The sequence below is a fragment of the Passer domesticus genome, chromosome 16 (genome assembly GCF_036417665.1).
Source record: "Passer domesticus isolate bPasDom1 chromosome 16, bPasDom1.hap1, whole genome shotgun sequence".
NCBI classification, from domain to species: Eukaryota; Metazoa; Chordata; class Aves; order Passeriformes; family Passeridae; genus Passer; species Passer domesticus.
In genome coordinates, this window is record NC_087489.1 from 8325993 (window position 1) to 8342466 (window position 16474).

The window sequence follows — 16474 nt, forward strand, 5'->3', positions numbered from 1 at the left end:
GCACACCCAGTACTGTGGGCACTGGGTGAGCTCAGTGCTGGGGTGCAGGGATGCTGCTTGTGCTCTGCACCCTGCCCCTCTTGTGTCCTGAATGCTGTCCCCACACACAGCGCGTTCCTCTGCAGCTACACTCGGCTCTGTGTTATCCATAGTGTCTGGGCACTGCTCTGTGTGGAGATGTCAAATGGGAGTCTCCTGCCACCTGTGTCATGACAGGGCAGGGATTTTCTCTGAAGTCTCTGTTAGATACAGCTAAAATGGATAAAAAAGGGTCAGAGAGTTTTAGAGCATGCCACACAAATAAAGAGGGCATTTTCTGAGGGCAACACGATCCAGGCTCAGCACCTATCCAGGCACAGTGTCTATCCATGACGCTGACTGGAACACTCTGGACCAACACATGGCATCTCTCAGTCTTGGAGCTGCATCAGGGGCACGGAGCTGCCATGGCAGGGGGCTTGGAATGAGATGATCTCTAAGGTGTCTTCCAACCCAAACCATTCCGTGACTTTGTGACTCTACGAAACACAGAGGCTTCCCAGCAGTGTCCCCAGAGATGTAGCCAGAAGTGGGCCAAGAAAGAAGCAGAATTAAAAATAAATGTAAGTGCATCCTGACACGTTAACTACATTTAGAGAGTCTTTAGTACCAACCCACTCTGCAGGAAGGCAGGAGATGCTTGGAGACAAGTAGGTCATGGGACACAGATTGTCCCAAATCAGCAGGAAAAGATGGATTTGGAGCAGGCAGGCATATCTCTGTGAACAGATGGGCAGGAGCAGATCTGCTGCCTCACCATCGCCAAATTCCCTGGGAAGACAGAACTGCCACCAGTTTGCTCCCGAGCAGAGCTGTGGTCAAGTCTCTGTTCTGGAGCACCCAAGCCCTGAGGCTGCCCGTGCACCCAGGGATGCCAAGGCCAGGAGCCTGGCCAGGATGGGGATTTGTGGGGCAGAAGCAGAAGCACTCCTGCTGTGGCTCCCCCCTGCCTTCGTACAGGGACAGGGCTGAGCCTGCCCGGGGTCAGGGCTCCATGCTGCCCAGGGGGTGCTCCTGCACCCCAATCCCACAGCAACGCTCGAGAGGCCACCTGTGAGGGATGAGGTGGAGGGATGTGTCCTGCTGGCATTGCTGCCCCAGGATGTCACTGCCATTGCTGGATGAGAGCTGGAGGGGACCCCAGGCTGGAAGGGGCCTTAGGGTAGCCCAAAAACCTTCCCCAGCCTGATCCTGAGTGACTGAGCATGAGGATGGGGACTGGCAAAAGCCACTCCATCCCCAAGGTGCTGGCACTAAAGAAGGGGAGGAGAGACTGAGACAGCCAAGATCTATGCTGCCAGTGCAGGAGCAAAGAGAAGAGGGAGACAGCCAAGGTCAGAGGGAGCACTGCCAAAATTCACAATGAAACTGCAGGAGTGCTGGAGGGGAGAGACAGACGACTTGGAAAGAAAAGGAAAGAGGAGGGAGGGAAGGAGTCTGGGAGACAGAACAGGGTAAAGGAGCCAGACAGGGAACCAGGGATGGGAACATATCACTCCTCAGATGAAATGATTGAACATGGATGAGAGGGACAGCAAATGGGAGCCTCAGACAGGCAGAAGAGAACAGCAGGAGCAGCAGGCTGGCTCTGCTCCCCAGTACAGCCCTGTGCAGCACAGCCCAATTTTGGGGAGTGCACAGCTGTCTGGTGTCCCCTGGCAGTGCTGACCCCTATCCAGCCTCACCACCGAGGTGAAGTTTCATTCCTGCCTCCTTAGCATTCACAGCATCTCATGGCAGAGCAAGTTTCCGCAGCCAGCACGGCTCAAGGTGACTTGGAGGTCAGGGAAAAAGCAGCCGGGCAATTCAGGAGCTGGCTCTACGTCACTGAGAGATCCAGCAGTTTGGGAGAGATGTCCAGCACATCACAGCCTCCCTGCCTGTCACTGTCAGTCTCTGTGCACCCCAGACACAACATCCCAGTGCTCCCCATGGATGAGGGGGTGGATTCTGATCCAGCAATCTGCTCCTGGGAGCTGCTGCCACCAGCAAGGCAGGCAGGGCTGGACATGAGCCCTGGTGCTGGGCAGGGCTGGAGCTGCACAGTGGGCATCAAGTGAGGGTGGTTCCCCTCTTGCAGGGCATGGAGTTCCCAGACAGGTTTGGTGCCCTGGAAGAGCAGTGGATACCTGCTCTGGGGCTCGTGGGAGGTTCCTCCAGGTCCCCGCTGGGGATACACCACTCCAAGGATGGTTTATAGCAAAAATCCCTCTCCTTCCCCAAACACCTGAGCCCCAGCCCAAAGGCAGCTGGAGGGATGGAGCCCTGCTTGCCACTATGACCAGATGCAGAGCCGCACTGGGATGAGGCTCAGCACTTTCCTGGTGATAATTAAGATCTCATTATCTTCAGCTAACACCAGGGAGACAGGGAAAACCTCAGGTGCCTTGTGATATGGCAACAGCTGATGCTCCGGGCTGTGCCTGGGAGCAACGGGAGCCTTGCTTGTTCTGCCTGAATATAAAGCATGGAAAGCATGAAGCAGAGGGTGAAAAACTATTTTTTTCCTGGCTGCTGACACCTAAATGTGCAAACATACTGTCTTCTCTCAGGGGTGGCTGGAGCTGACACAGATGGATGGCTGTGCACCTTTTGCTTTCCCCCCCCCTGCACAGAGGTCTGACCTGAGGCTCTGTGTTGTTGTTTGGCTTTTTTGTTTTCTTTTGCAAATTTGCTTCAGCAGGGGAGTTTTATGAGACGTGTCTGGAGCCACGCAGGAGCTGCTCACCTGCAGAGAAAGGGATGGGGCGGTGTCTGCAGATGGGCTCTTAGAACGTCAAGGGTGAAAGGGATTGGGAGAAGGGGAGGGGAAAAACAAGGAGAAGAGAAGGGAGAAGAGGAAGAAGGACAGATGCATGGGGATAGTGAGACTGCTCTCCACTCTCACGAACCCAAAATGAGGGGTGCGGCAACGTGTTCCCGGGCACGTGTGGGTCCTGCTGGTGAGCCCCAGGAAGGAGGGGGCCATTTACACCATTTATACCATTTACCGCGGCAGGTGCCTGCCGGGGGCTCCGTGGCTGTGCGGGGCCGTGGCGAGTGGACGCGGGCCCGGCGGGGCTCCCAGGCGGGCCCGGTGTGGGACCCCCCGCCCCGGCGCCTTCCCGCCCTCGGCTGAGGCCTCAGGAGGGTCCGATCCGCCCGCCCGCCGAGCCGCCTCAGCGCCTGCTGATCCCCCGGGGCTCCTCATCCCCGCAGCGCCCCTCACGGCCGGCTGTGCCCACCCGCCCCTCAGGGTCCCGCTAAATCCAACACGTCCCTCCTGGCACTGCTCAGGCCCCCTGTCCCCTCAGCGTCTTGGTCAGCCCATCGCCTCAGGTCCTGCTAAATCCGCAGGGCCTGGCTGGATCCTTCTGTCCCCTCAGGCAGCACTAAACCACCCTGACCCATCCTCTGAGGATCCCGCCAAATCCCCCCTGCCCGCCCTCTGAGGGTTCTGCTAAATCCTTTCATTCCCTCAGCGCTCTCAGGGTTCTCCCGTTCCCTCAGCGCCCAGCTGGGTGTCCCAGCCCTTCTGGAGCCCACTAAATCCTCACATCCCCTCAATATCTGCCTGGGTGCCCTGTCCCCTCATCCCATAAATCCTCCCATCCCCTTCAGTGCCTGGTTGTGTCCCCCCATCCCCTCAGATCCCACTTAATTCCCCCTTCCCCACAGCACCCAGCTGGGCCCCCCTCCCCTCAGATTCCATTAAATCCCTAATCCCATTTGCTGCCCCAGGACCCATCTCCTGTTGCAAGGGGAAGAGCTCAGGGAATTTTGTCAGGGCTGCCCTGAGACCTTTGGCCAGGCACCATGTTCTACGTCCATTTGCTCATCAACAAGCGAGGGCCGCTGGCCAAAATCTGGCTGGCTGCCCACTGGGAGAAGAAGCTCACCAAGGCACATATCTTTGAGTGCAATTTAGAGGCCACCGTACAAAAAATCCTCTCCCCAAAGGTAGGCTGTGGCGTGAGGAGGGATCTCCTGGAGAGTCCTGGAGGTGGAGGTGTTTGCCTCCCACAGAGAGCTCTGTTACTTCTATGTAATATTTTAATGTTTTTGCCAAAAATACTAACTCCTGAACAACTTTTTTTTTTTTTATTTAAATCCTCACAGTTTGCTATAGCTCTGCGAACCTCTGGACACTTACTCCTGGGTGTGGTGCGGATTTACAACAGGAAAGCAAAGTACCTCTTGGCAGACTGCAATGAAGCTCTGACCAAAATGAAGACAGCCTTTCGCCCAGGTATACACAAAACTCAGAATTTTTTAATCTGTGTCCTCTCATTTTAAAAGTTAATTTTTGGATATTTCTGTTAAATACACATTACTGACCCCAAAGGAAACTGAACATACTAGTGCCTACTGCTGACCTGGCTTAATTTAGTGCCATTTCAGGTCTTTGACTCCCTTAACAGAAGCAGTATCTTAAGTGGGCTTACAAGATGCTGGAGGTCAGCCTCCATTGCTAGATAATTAATTTTAATTTCTGAGGACACCAACAGCATGTCTAACAGTGTCAGTGCCAGACCTGACAGTGTGTTTTGAGCTCTAGCCATGCAGACAGGGAGAAGGGAGCTGAGATGACTGGAGCCTTTTCCAACAGGCTCTGTGTTTGTCATACTTAGGCAATAAATGGGAGGCACTGTTGTCTAAAAAAAGCCTGAGAATACCAGTGTCTACTGCCAGTTTTAATGTGCTTTGTGACCTGGTCTGTTTGCAAAATAGTCAGTAATTACTCTGCATTATTCTCAAGGATATGATTACAGAATCACAGAACCATTTAGGCTGGAAAAGCCCTCCAAAACCCAGTCCAACTGTTCACCCAGCACTGCCAAGGCCACCACTAAGCCATGTCCCCAAATACCACATGTCTTTCAAATCCCTGCAGGGATGGTGACTCCAGCATTACCCTGGGCAGCCTGTGCCAGGGCTTGAAAACCCTTTTAGTGAAGAAATTTTCCTTAATATGCAGCTGAAATCCACCAGCCACGACTTGTGGCTGTTTTGGAGATAGATCCTATAGCAACTTGGAGAGCACCACACAGCTCAGGAACATACAACATTCACCACTGCTGCAACAGAGACTTTACCTAGATAGAAGGGGGGAGAAGAATCTCAGCAGGAGTGGTAAAATGCTGAAAGAGGCTGTTCAGGGAGCTGTGAAATCTCCATCAACAGAAATAGACAAAAGTGATCTGACTTTGAAATTAACCCTGTTCTGAGCAAAAGGTTGGGTTGGATGACCTTGAGAAATCCCTCTTCACGTGAATTTTTCCAGGATTCTCTGATTCCCAAGAATTGGAAGTCTAAGTACATAATTATTTGATGCTGGAGAACAGTGTTATGGAGACAGAGCAGAGGAAAGGAAAACACAGTGGTTCATTTGCAGTGCTGTGAAAAACTCTGGGCTAGACATCAGCTGGGAGAACCTTCCAGAGACTTAAAGCAGCTGCTCACCAACACAAGCACTTACATATTTCAGGTCCTGTTGCAGCAGACTCTTTTGTATCTGTCTGTAAAAAATAGATCATCTTAAGGACATGGAAACTGAAATTCCATTTTTGGGTGCCTAAGCTTTACCATTCTGTGATTTAGAATGGCAGCAGTCCCTCCTGACAGGTTTATAGGCTTATTATACCTACTTGGGAGAGAACACTACTTTTATTTTATTGATACTTATTTTGTTATGTTGTCTGTTTATTTCAGGGCTTCTTGACCTTCCAGAAGAGAACTTTGAGGCTGCTTATCAGTCCATTACATTACCTGAAGAATTTCATGATTTTGAAGCACCACTACCAGATGTAAAGTAAATGCTTCCCTAGTTTTTATTCTTTTTTTTTAGCATTTCCAGAAGTAAAAGCTTTATTTGCTGTTATCTGATCGAGACTCAGATTGGGTTGTTTTGATTTAATAACTGAATCCTCCTAAATTCTGAGCTCTACAAGGCTACAGCCACAGGCATTGTGCTTTGGTAGTTTTCCTCAGTCCTTTAATTAACAGACCTTCACAATGGAATAAAGTCTTGAACTTAGACTTCAGGATTTTAAATTGTCTGAGTGAAGGATGCAAACGGTTTTTGAACCTCAAGAGAAGAGATAAAAATTAGTATTAATCCTGAAAGATGTGGCCAGTAACCACACAGTGTTGCACTGTTCCACTGGGTAACTTCATTTTGTTTCTGCTCCACTGCTCTCTGGGGCTGGGGTGTTTTATCAGCAATAGTCAGCCTGGCTCCTGAGAAAAAGCCAGCATATTTCTTAGGCTTTTTTGACACAAAGCAGCATTAATGTAGAAAACTGATAAAAACCAGGAGGCTAAGTCATGTTTCTGATGGCTCTGATGCCCCAAAGGTCCAGGACAAGAGATTTCCACTGAGGGTTGCTCTGCACCTCCTCATAAATACAGTTTGATGGGATCAGTAAGGGTTTATTATTTTGTAAGTACAGCTGCAATATAATACACTTTATTCAAGCGCCTCAGTGTGCTGACTCTGTAAAGGTGCCTTTTCTACCTGCCCAAAGAGTTGTGTAATTTGATTTAAAAGATGTTTCACTAATTAGTTGCCTTCTGACAAGGGTCTGGTAGGTACCAGGGCTTGGATGGGAACAAAATCACAAAAGCCCAAGTTTACTGGCAAAAGGGAGTGGAGAAAGAAACCCAAATATGGGGACTTGTGATAAAATGCCAGGACTGAAGGCTGTGTAGAAACAAGTTTTCACATTCCAGCTGAATGCTCAATGAGTTTCTGTTCACTCTGTATTTTTATATTTTTTTTCATCAGGACCATTGATGTTGCTGAACATTTTACCTTGAATCAGAGCAGAGCTGAAGAAATCACACTTACAGAGGATTATGAAAGCAGTAAACTTCTCTGTGATAGAAACTTTGGTGAGAGAAGTTGAGAAATTTGAGATATTTCATAAAGGGAAATGTGTTTTACGTGAAACTTTTATGTGAGCCCTTTCCACATGTAAAAAAGCTGTGATTAAAGGTCCTTTTGTTTCATGCTTTTGCTGATTGGCCTATCATGCTGTTTTAGGTTTAAAATTTTGTGTAAGCAATATAACCTGGTGTCAGAGACTGAGAACCAAACCAAACATTTCCTGCTTTTACTGAATTAGATAACATTGTTTATTCCTTATTCCATTTGAGGTGTGGGATGTCTTGCAATCTTTTAAAAATTACTTGAAAAATTAGGAAATTGCTACATCTGGGTTTACAAAACTCACACAGATGAGGGATCAGGAATTGTGTGTTCCCTCAGATGAAGAAGCAGAAGCACTGAGGAGACAGAGCTTCTTTGAGGGCAGTGTCCTGACGAGCAGTAACAGTCTGGTGGCCGATCCCAACTCAGCCAGCACCAGCGGGGACAAATCTGTGCTGCACGAAGATGTTTACTGCTTCCAGGATGACCATTTTGGGGATGAGGAAGATGCTGTAGATATGATTGGTAGGGTTTGCCACAGGCAAACAGAATCGGTTCCTTTCCCAATATTTTTATTCTTACAGGAAAACAGTCTAGACAGCACCAAAGCGATTGTTGTCATACATAAACCTGATGTTATTTGTTGTTTTCATACATATATTTTTCCTACCTGTTACTAAGTCTGTGGTACTTAGACACTGCCAAGTCAAATTGGTTTAAAGGCTGTATTTCATTATTTTAGAATTAAAGGCATTAAATTTATGCTTAATGTTTAACAATTTAATTTCTGTTTTCAAAGCTGAAATAATGTAGCATTTTTATCCTTACTATTGTAATAACAAAGGCAGCACAGTAGTTTCTACATCATTATGGCTTTTATGTAAACCTTACAGATTGATACCTGTTAGCACTATCAAGGCCATATTTAAAAAAAAAAGGTGGAAATCTCCAACTTGTGACTAATCCCCTCCTTTGTGCCATCTGCAGAAGCTGAGCTTGCTTTCTTTGCAGAGTATTAACCTTGACTAACATTAGGCTGTATCAGGCTATTTCATGACTACTAAGGCTTAGAATGATTAAAACTATGTGCTTTGTATTTAAGAAATGCTGTTGAGGGATGAGCAAAATGTCCTAGATAAAGACATTCTTGATGTGGAGGAAGCACGTCCTTTGTCACAAGATCTGCCAGAGAACAGCACAGCCAGTGAGTTTGCAGTGTCTGCTCCATCTCACATAAACCCTCTGTTCCTGTGTTAAAGCCTAATGTCACCCACATTCAGCTTTTTGTAGTATCCTTGTGCCTTTTTCCTTTCTTCTTTTATTTTGTTGTTTGGGTTTTTTTTCCCTAAACTGCTTCATCCACCATTTTAGGATAATTTTATTTGATTTAAGGATTCTAAATTTGTAGCTTTGTAGTTTGACATTGCTTAGAAACACCTTCATGTGACATCCTGTTGGATATGCTGTTGGTCCACCCTGCTGCTCACAGCATGATGTCCCTTTTGAGGGAGAAAGAAACCCAAATAAGGCTGTCCTGTAACAGTGAACTTTCCTAGTGAGAGCTTAAAAGGTCTTTTCCAACAGAAACAATTCTGTGCTTCTATTTCTGCCTTCATATTTCTGCAACAAATGACATTTAAGTAACTCATAAAGGGGTTGTTAATCTTCTTTTGGTTTGATGCTGATGAAAGAAATTAAGATTTGATAACTATTTCTGAGAAATTTTTGCTACCTTAAATCCTTACTCCCTCATCAGAGTGTTAGTTTAAAATAGAGAATTCTGGAACAGCTTTAAAGGGATAGAGTGGCTCTTGCCTCTCCTTGCCCTATTGCTGGTGCTACTTGTTCCTTTTCTGTTGACAGAGATGTCCCCACTTGCCTGGAGCTGGAAAAGATAAGGATTGAAACTAAACACCTTTGCCCCAAAACACTTTCTGTTGTGTGGGTTTTCTCCAGATCAGTTGTTCTGTCTCTGCTATGACCTGGTCATTCTGGGATCAGTGAAGGGAAGTGTTGACTATGAGAGTATGAGAAGGAACTGGTGAACATAAGTAGATTATAAACAAAACCACAGTTTCCTATTTCTTGCTGGTTTTTGTCTGATATCGTTCTCTGTCATGTGATTGAGAAATTAGTCCATATTGTATTTTATTTTTTAAATTTGGGTTATTTGCTGGGTTTTCCTGCAGTTGAGTCCAACTTTGGAGACACCACCGTAAAGGATGGAGATCACACAAGGAGTGAGACAATCCTTTTGTTCCAGGAAGAAGGATTTGTGCTTGAGCCAGTTGATGATACAGGTCAGAAGTTGATCAGTTTCTGATGAATGTTTGCATTAACTAGATTTAGTTTGTTTCTTATTAGTGAAAATACTTGCAATATAGATTATTCCCACCTTAGATTTCATCTGCTCCTGCTGTCAGAGTTCCTTTTTACGGTAAATATTATATCAACACAGTGTCAGGTTATTTATCTCAGCTGCCTGAATTTCTGCTTGCAGTTTCTTCCATGTACCAAGTCAAGTTTTGTTACTCTTCAGCTCTGGTAGGATTGCAAGCTTGGCCTTGGGGGTGGAACTGAAGATTCACCTGAGAAACTTTAATTGCCAGTCACACATGTGTGACTTTTATATTTACAATCACAATCCTAAAATTTTCAAACCTTTGTAAAACATTGGTTTGTGAACTTTTAACAAGATCCAAGGTGAAGAGTATTACATTTCCTCTGCAGAGGAAATCTAAATGTCCCCTATCACCCTGGTGGCTGTTTATGAATAAGCAAGCTCTTGTTGACAGCAATATTTACAATGTTGGAATTTTCCGGCCTGCCCAAATAATATCCAGGAAGTTATGGCTATATAACTAATCTGTGTCTTTCTTTTGTGTTTACGTCTTGATTAAATTGCTAAAGGATTAAACTGACAAATACAGATATTAATTATGAGGTAATGAAACCTCTTGAGTGCATCAGCAGTTCCTGGAGCACTTAACTTCCTCATGGATTAAAGACAGCTTATTCAGTCTTGTTGCTCTATCATGTGTTCTCATTAAGTTGTCCTGTACCCAGCTCTTTATTAAAAGAGTCATTTGTCTTCCACAATTAAACATAAGGGAATTTCCAGTAAAATAGTACAAAGAGTGAAAACTTCATAGAAGCTTTTGAAGGAATGGCCTGTGCACTTGTGCTTTGATTTTCAGGTCTAGGCAGTGTTCAGAAGGTCAGCAGCCAGGTTGATTCAGTGGTTGATTTTGTGTGCATAATGTCCTAGGAATAGACCTTAAGACTTGTTATTAATACTTGCTTTATGTAGCTGTCACCCAGAGGAAGAAAAAACAAAGAAAGAGGAAGCTGCTGGTGGATGCAGAGAAGGAGCTCAGCTGCCAAACCATTTACAAGCAGCTCACCAGCTACGATGACCTGCTGGCCACGCTGGACCTCGCTCCCCCAACCAAGAAAACGATGATGTGGAAGGAGTGGGGAGGTGTGGATAAACTCCTGTCCCATTCTACACAGCCTGTACTTCATGCTCAGCTGCAAAAGGTAAACATCACTTCCTTGAGGGGTCTGTGCCACTGTGTAGGTTCAGGGATTGTTGCAGAGCTGGGATCTGACTGAGAGAGGTTTTGTAGACTCTGTTTGATCTGAAGCTGGAGCTGGCTGCAGGTGTGCACTGAGCATTGCTCTGGAGTACAGGTCAGCTGGACACCTGATGGTTTGCACACTCATCACTAATTGTTTCATCATCTGGGGGGTCACAGCCTTAACCTCCTGCACTCCAACAAGTGAAAAATTACAAAAGGAACATGAGAGCTGATGTTTCATTTCACACACTGGTGCCTGACTGATCTTATACTGACACACAGCTTTTTACTTTTGTGTCCATTTCTTTTATACTTTCTCCTTTGTTGTATTGTTTTCTAGTTTATTTCCTCTTTGTAATCAGCTTGAGATATCTTTTGTTTATATTTACTTTAAAGGTACATCAGACATTATCAGTAGAACATTGCTCATGGATTTGGAAGGGTTCACTGCAGCAGTGCAGCTTCACCACTTAGAGTCCAGCTGCAGAATTACAACTTGCTCTTTAAGAAGATGAAAACTGCAGATGTTTCTTTCTTTCATCTTTCCCTACTGGCTGGCTTAAAGAAAAATGATTCAAGCTGCTCCTAAGATTTTTTTTTTTCATGGAATTCATGTCAGAGCTGCAGAAGGCTATTGCTTAAAAACAAACAAAAAAAATTGCAGATTTTCAGAGTGACCTAATTCAAGTACTGAAATTCTGGGTTGCAGTCATTAACATATAGCTCATATTCATATTTTGTGTTGATGTTTGTAAATAATCTGACGTGATATTCTGAAAGCAAACAAAAATAATTATTTTCAGTTGTTTGAAAAATGCTTCAGGACTGACAGATTTAAGATGAGAGCAAATGGAATACAGAGGATGTCTGAAATGAAAGAAACTAGAAAAGAGCAAGATACTACAGGTAATATTTTAATTCTGTTGTGCAGCATTAGCTGTTAGAGAGTATTTTCTATTCTACATAACGTTTGAGAGACACAAGAGGTGTTAGTGCACAGTATTACACAAATTACTACTTTGCTGTTCTTTTGTTTCTTAGAAATTAAATGAAATCCAGGTATTTTCTTCCTTGTGGCATAAGAAGATATTTTTGGTTTCATCTTTGTTTCTCTAATTGTCTCTGAAACTGCAGATTTGGGTAAAGCTGCTTGTGGGGTTTTTTTTTAAATATTATTTTAAAAAATAGCTTCCCACTTGTTCTAAGCTTAATCAAACTTCTCTCCAAAATTCCAAATTAATGTAAATAGTTCTACTTGTATCTGGAAGATGTGTTTGGTTAATATCAGGCAAGAAGAAATGCTCCATTTTAGATCTTCTGAGAAGAATATATCCACTTTCATTCCTTTGCTCTGCTGGGAACATAACCTGCCTCAAAAATTAATTAACAAACCCACCTCCTGTGAGTCCATAAAGGTCAGCTTTCACAAAGGGAAAACCTGCCTTGGAAGGTTCTTCTTCCATGCTCCCGTTGGGAATGATGTTTCTTCAATATTTGCTTATTCTGGCTCTTCCTCTCAAAGACTGTGAACTTGTGTGTGATTTTTGGTTTTCAGTGGGGTTTTAAGGATGGTGATTCACAGTAATTTCCTCTTCAACCTTGGTTTTCTATTAATACAGAGATGCTGCCAGTAGAAGAGACAAGTTACCTGCAGAAGCCAGCTCATTCCGAGACTGGGAGGAAAATTAGAAATGATTCCTTTACATTGACATCACAGAATGACAGAAATGAAACCAATGAGAACTGTGGTGAAATTATAGTGAGCAGTTTCCCTCAGTTTTAGAGACCTAAGTGTGACTATTGGTTCCACTTTTTGCTAAGGTTCCATTTAAAACATGTTAAGAAATTACTAATGTTTGGAAAGGATGCTAAAAACAGTCAAGAGAGCATTAAGTAGCTTGTGTGATGAAAGTTTATTTATAATTTGGTAGACTCCCACAATGAATGAATGATTCATTAAAATGTTTATTAATCAGCATAGATTACAGTTTAATCACTATGTACAAATGAGAACTTAATATTAAACATGAAATATTGTACTGAAGAGACAAATATAATCTTTATAAAGGATAAAACTTGCATTTGTGTGTCATATTGAGGAAATATTGAGGAAATACTTAAGAAATATCTCTTCCATCTTCACTTCTGCTAAAGGGCACTCTTTAGAGAATATGAGGCTCATTAATGTTGAAAAGTGATGAAATTGGAGCTAATGGCATCAGAAAATGTGTGCTCCATGCCTGAACTCTGCCCATAGGTTTAAATTCATGTTTAGATAAATCCCACAGCAAGGTCCTTCCCTGTATCAGGAAAGACGTGGTAGAAATAGCAGCTATTAACTCATTTGGAAAAACTTCATTACAATAAATTCTTTGAGCAGAACTATGTAAAGAGAAATGCACTGTGTGCATAAATGGTCAGGCCTAGTGATTGTCTTTTTCATGTTCACAGGAGGATGGAGCAGCTTTCTCCGAGAGCTCAAAAAATTCCCTGAACCAGGAAGCTGAAGCACAGCAGGTGGAGGTTTCAGAGGTGTGTGTCCTAAGCTGATGGCCCTGGCTTGTTTCAGAAGAGAACACTGTTTCTTTAAAAAAAAAAAAAAAAAAACAACAAAAAACATCATGAACTTACAGGGAGTTTTGCTTCCTGTGAGAAGGAAATCATTTCAACTTTGCTGGTTCTGAGGATGCTCAGGTACTCTGAAACCAGGGCAGTCAGCTGCAGGCTTCAGAGGTTAAACCCAAAATCCCAAGCCAAATATTTGAATATCTCTTTAAGCTCCTGGCCAGTGCAAATCCTGTCAGAATCCCAGTCCCACAGAGCAGTACCTGGCTGTGGAGCTGCCTCACTGGGACCATATCCATGTTGCACCTGAGCTACAGAACAAAGCACACAGGTCCCATTTTTTCCTTTGATTCACAGCCTTGTATGATCATGCACAGAGGTGTCAGAGGCTCCTGATTCCCTGGGTTTGGCCATCCAGATATCCAGCTCCATCTGGATTTTCAGCCTGGAACTCCTGTGCTTTTTCTTGGGGTGTGTGACTTTTTCCACACCCTGACTAACTTCCTGTTTACTTCCTCTCCAGGAGCAAACAACGACCGAGAAAGACAATGAAGAAATAAGATGGAGCAAAAGAACTCTTCGGCTACAAAGAACTTTACAGGTACCAGTGCTGGATTTTGTTATTAGATACCAAAAGCTGGTGTTGATTTCAGCTGGACCATGTTAGAAAAGCTCTTCTTTCTACTGTCCATTGTGTCTCTGCCTCTCACTTGCAGCATGTGCTTTTTTTGGTATTTCTGTGGAAAATCAGGCTTCTGGGTGCTTGATGTGTGGTGTTGCTTTCCACTGCTGCTGGAATTACTAGAATTTTCTTTTTCTTGAATGTATTTCAAAGGTTCTGTGCAAACAGTAAATAAATATTTACACCTGAATACAGCCTTTAAAAAACAAGAGATAACTGAGCCCAAAGAACTGCTCAAGGATATTTATTGTTGTCAATCACAAAGCATGGTGGAAGCACTCCACTGGTGTAATGGAATTCTGTGGAATTGTAGGTTTTAGTAACACACATAAGCACCAACACTATTATGGTGTTAAAATGTTAAGAGTCACTTCTATAATCACAGATGGAAGGTAGCCAGAGAGGTTGTGTGCTCCCCGTCTCTGGAAGTGTTCAAGGCCAGGTTGGTTGGGGCTTGGAACAACCTTGTCTAGTTGAAGGCATGTTTAAGGTCCCTTCCCACCCAAACCAGTGTGTGCTTCCATGATTCTATGGAGATTGGATCCTATTTGAGGCATCCAGGCAGAGACATTCCCTCCATGCAGTGCTCTCTGGACTCCATGGGCTCCAGTTTTACTGGCGGACAAGCTGACCTGACTGATTTCTCATTTCCCTCAGCAGCAGCTGAAGAGATCAGGCGTGTGTTCCTTCAGTTTCCGGGAGCTGTGCCGGAGGAACAACCGCAAAGAAGCTGCAGCCACATTTTACACCTTCCTGGTGCTGAAGAAGCACCAGGTCCTCGAGCTGCAGCAGCCCGAGCCCTTCGCTGACCTCACAGCCACTGCTGGGCCCATGTTTGACAAGGTCTCATAAACTGATCAAAATACAGCTGAGGTTGCATTTTCCAGCAAATCGTTTTCCTGGAAAAAGGATGGAATGTCTTGTCAAGCTGTGGGAGGTGAGCAGAGCTCCCTGTCCTCTACACCACCCAGTCATGGCTGGTGCAGGGGTCCTGCCCCAGGTGATCACTACAGGGCTTATTAATATTTATAGTTACATGATGAGTTATATTATAGTTATACAGCATATTAATAAAATACCGTTAAAATATATGTTCTACATAAGAGATTTACATTGTAAAGGATTTTATGACAGTCCTCAAAGGAATTTTATAAAAATCCTCAAAGGAATTTTATAAACTTCCTTCAAAACCTTTCTCAGAGACTACCTTTGAACCTTAAATTATTTTTGACAAGCCTTGTGTCTGTTAATTTTCTAATACCATCAGTAAGTTATCTGTTTACTCTCTGTAGAAAAAAAAATATTTAGACTATTTAAAATTGTTCCTGTCAAAGACTGTTCAGTATTTCATATTTGAAGATCTAGCAGGGTAGTGTCTCCAGTGTTGCTTTTGTGTGTTCAGGCAGACAGAGGTTACACTGGCCCTAGAAGAGTCCAGAAGATGCAGCAAGAAATTCTATTTCCTAGAAATCCTGCATTTTCAGATTTCACAGAGCTTTTTAACTTATTAACACCTTTATTCATGTGTAGATCTATTTTAAAATTGATGTTAACTGAAATATTATTAGTTCTTTGCATTTTTATCTAATTTAGGATAAATTTTATCCCTTTTACTGTCATTTTCTGAAGCTGTTGGTTTCCAGCTGCCTCCCACCTAGAGGAGGGATGATTGTGCCCCACTCAGCTGCTTCGGTGCTGTGGGGACATCACTGTTCCTTCATGTGGAATCAATAAAAGTCAGAAGATGTTTCCTTTGCTTGTTGGTGTTTCTTCTGAAGGATCAAATCCTGTGCCTTCATCTCAGAGTCGGGGACTTGGTGCTTTTACTTTGAATGGGAAAGGATGGGTGATGCTGTCACCTGGCTTCCAGGTGTTCACTCACCTCAGTGACACCCTGTTTCTGTGACACCTCAGTGACACCCTGTTTCTCTGGGCCCACTAATCTGTGTGGTTCCTGTCCCACGGGATTTGGGGAGGTTTGCTTTTGAGGGTCTGGTTAAGGGAGTAAAATGGCTTTAAAAGAGGGGAAGCCCCAGTGTGGGCCATGGGGTGGCCACTGGCTGTGGGGGTGTTCCTTTCTGAACAGGAATATTTGATTAAATGAGTATTGGGCCTTTGCTGCTGTTCTCAGAGGGGTTCCTTTTCTGGGTGTAAGGAAGGGAAGATCATCCCTGTATGGTAAAAACCTCTCAGTTTTCTGCAAAAGAAATGCTATTTTTGGGTGGGAACAGGCACATGGCTCAGGCCAAGACTGGAACCAAGGGCAGCTCATCTTTTCCTTGTGGCAGGCCTGGCACTTCCGAAGCCAGGCGCTGACCTGGGAAAAGGGTTTGGGTTTGGTGAAAACCTCTCTCTCTTCCCCTGCAGCAGGCCCAGTCTCCCTGGAGTGGTGCTCCCACTCTTCAGGTCAGGGTATCCTGGGAGACCGAGCACTGCAGACTGCAGAGGGAAGGAGAAACCATTTTTCTTTCCCAAAAGCCATCAGGAATGACTCTGCATCTCACAGCAGAGCTGCTGCCTGTGCCACATGGTCAGAGCTGCTCCAGTGGCAGCAGCTGTGATAACTCATTAATTTTCCTTTCAAGGAGAGAGGCTGTGCGTTGGATTCACCGGGAAAGAGGGGAACAAAAGGCAGCTGGAGGCGGGCAGGAATACATGGGAGGCAGGATATATATATACACTGAAAACAGTCTGTGT

The 16474-nt window shown here is 44.5% G+C and overlaps 1 protein-coding gene across 4 annotated transcripts; it reads left to right on the forward strand.

The window, feature by feature from the left end:
• Positions 1 to 3287: 3287 nt before the first annotated feature.
• Positions 3288 to 15533, forward strand: RAD21L1 (RAD21 cohesin complex component like 1). 4 transcript variants are annotated; one of them, XM_064391216.1, is made up of 13 exons: positions 3301 to 3978; positions 4138 to 4267; positions 5731 to 5830; positions 6806 to 6912; positions 7289 to 7474; positions 8052 to 8153; positions 9139 to 9249; positions 10260 to 10489; positions 11334 to 11436; positions 12150 to 12289; positions 12982 to 13062; positions 13619 to 13696; positions 14435 to 15533. In XM_064391216.1, the coding sequence occupies exons 1-13, from the start codon at positions 3835 to 3837 to the stop codon at positions 14627 to 14629; spliced, it is 1707 nt and encodes a 568-aa protein (XP_064247286.1). In that variant the 5' UTR covers positions 3301 to 3834; the 3' UTR covers positions 14630 to 15533. The 4 variants fall into 4 exon arrangements, with proteins under 4 accessions (XP_064247289.1, XP_064247288.1, XP_064247286.1 ...); XM_064391217.1 differs by having other exon boundaries at positions 3302 to 3978; positions 14438 to 15533; XM_064391218.1 differs by lacking the exon at positions 8052 to 8153 and having other exon boundaries at positions 3291 to 3978.
• Positions 15534 to 16474: the final 941 nt, after the last annotated feature.

Coding starts and splice junctions, on each gene's coding strand:
- RAD21L1 (XM_064391216.1), top strand. CDS start 3,835: ATGTTCTACGTCCATTTGCTCATCAACAAGCGAGGGCCGCTGGCCAAA. Junction 6,913..7,288: donor TCTCTGTGATAGAAACTTTG/GTGAGAGAAGTT, acceptor GTGTTCCCTCAG/ATGAAGAAGCAGAAGCACTG. Junction 11,437..12,149: donor AAAAGAGCAAGATACTACAG/GTAATATTTTAA, acceptor CTATTAATACAG/AGATGCTGCCAGTAGAAGAG.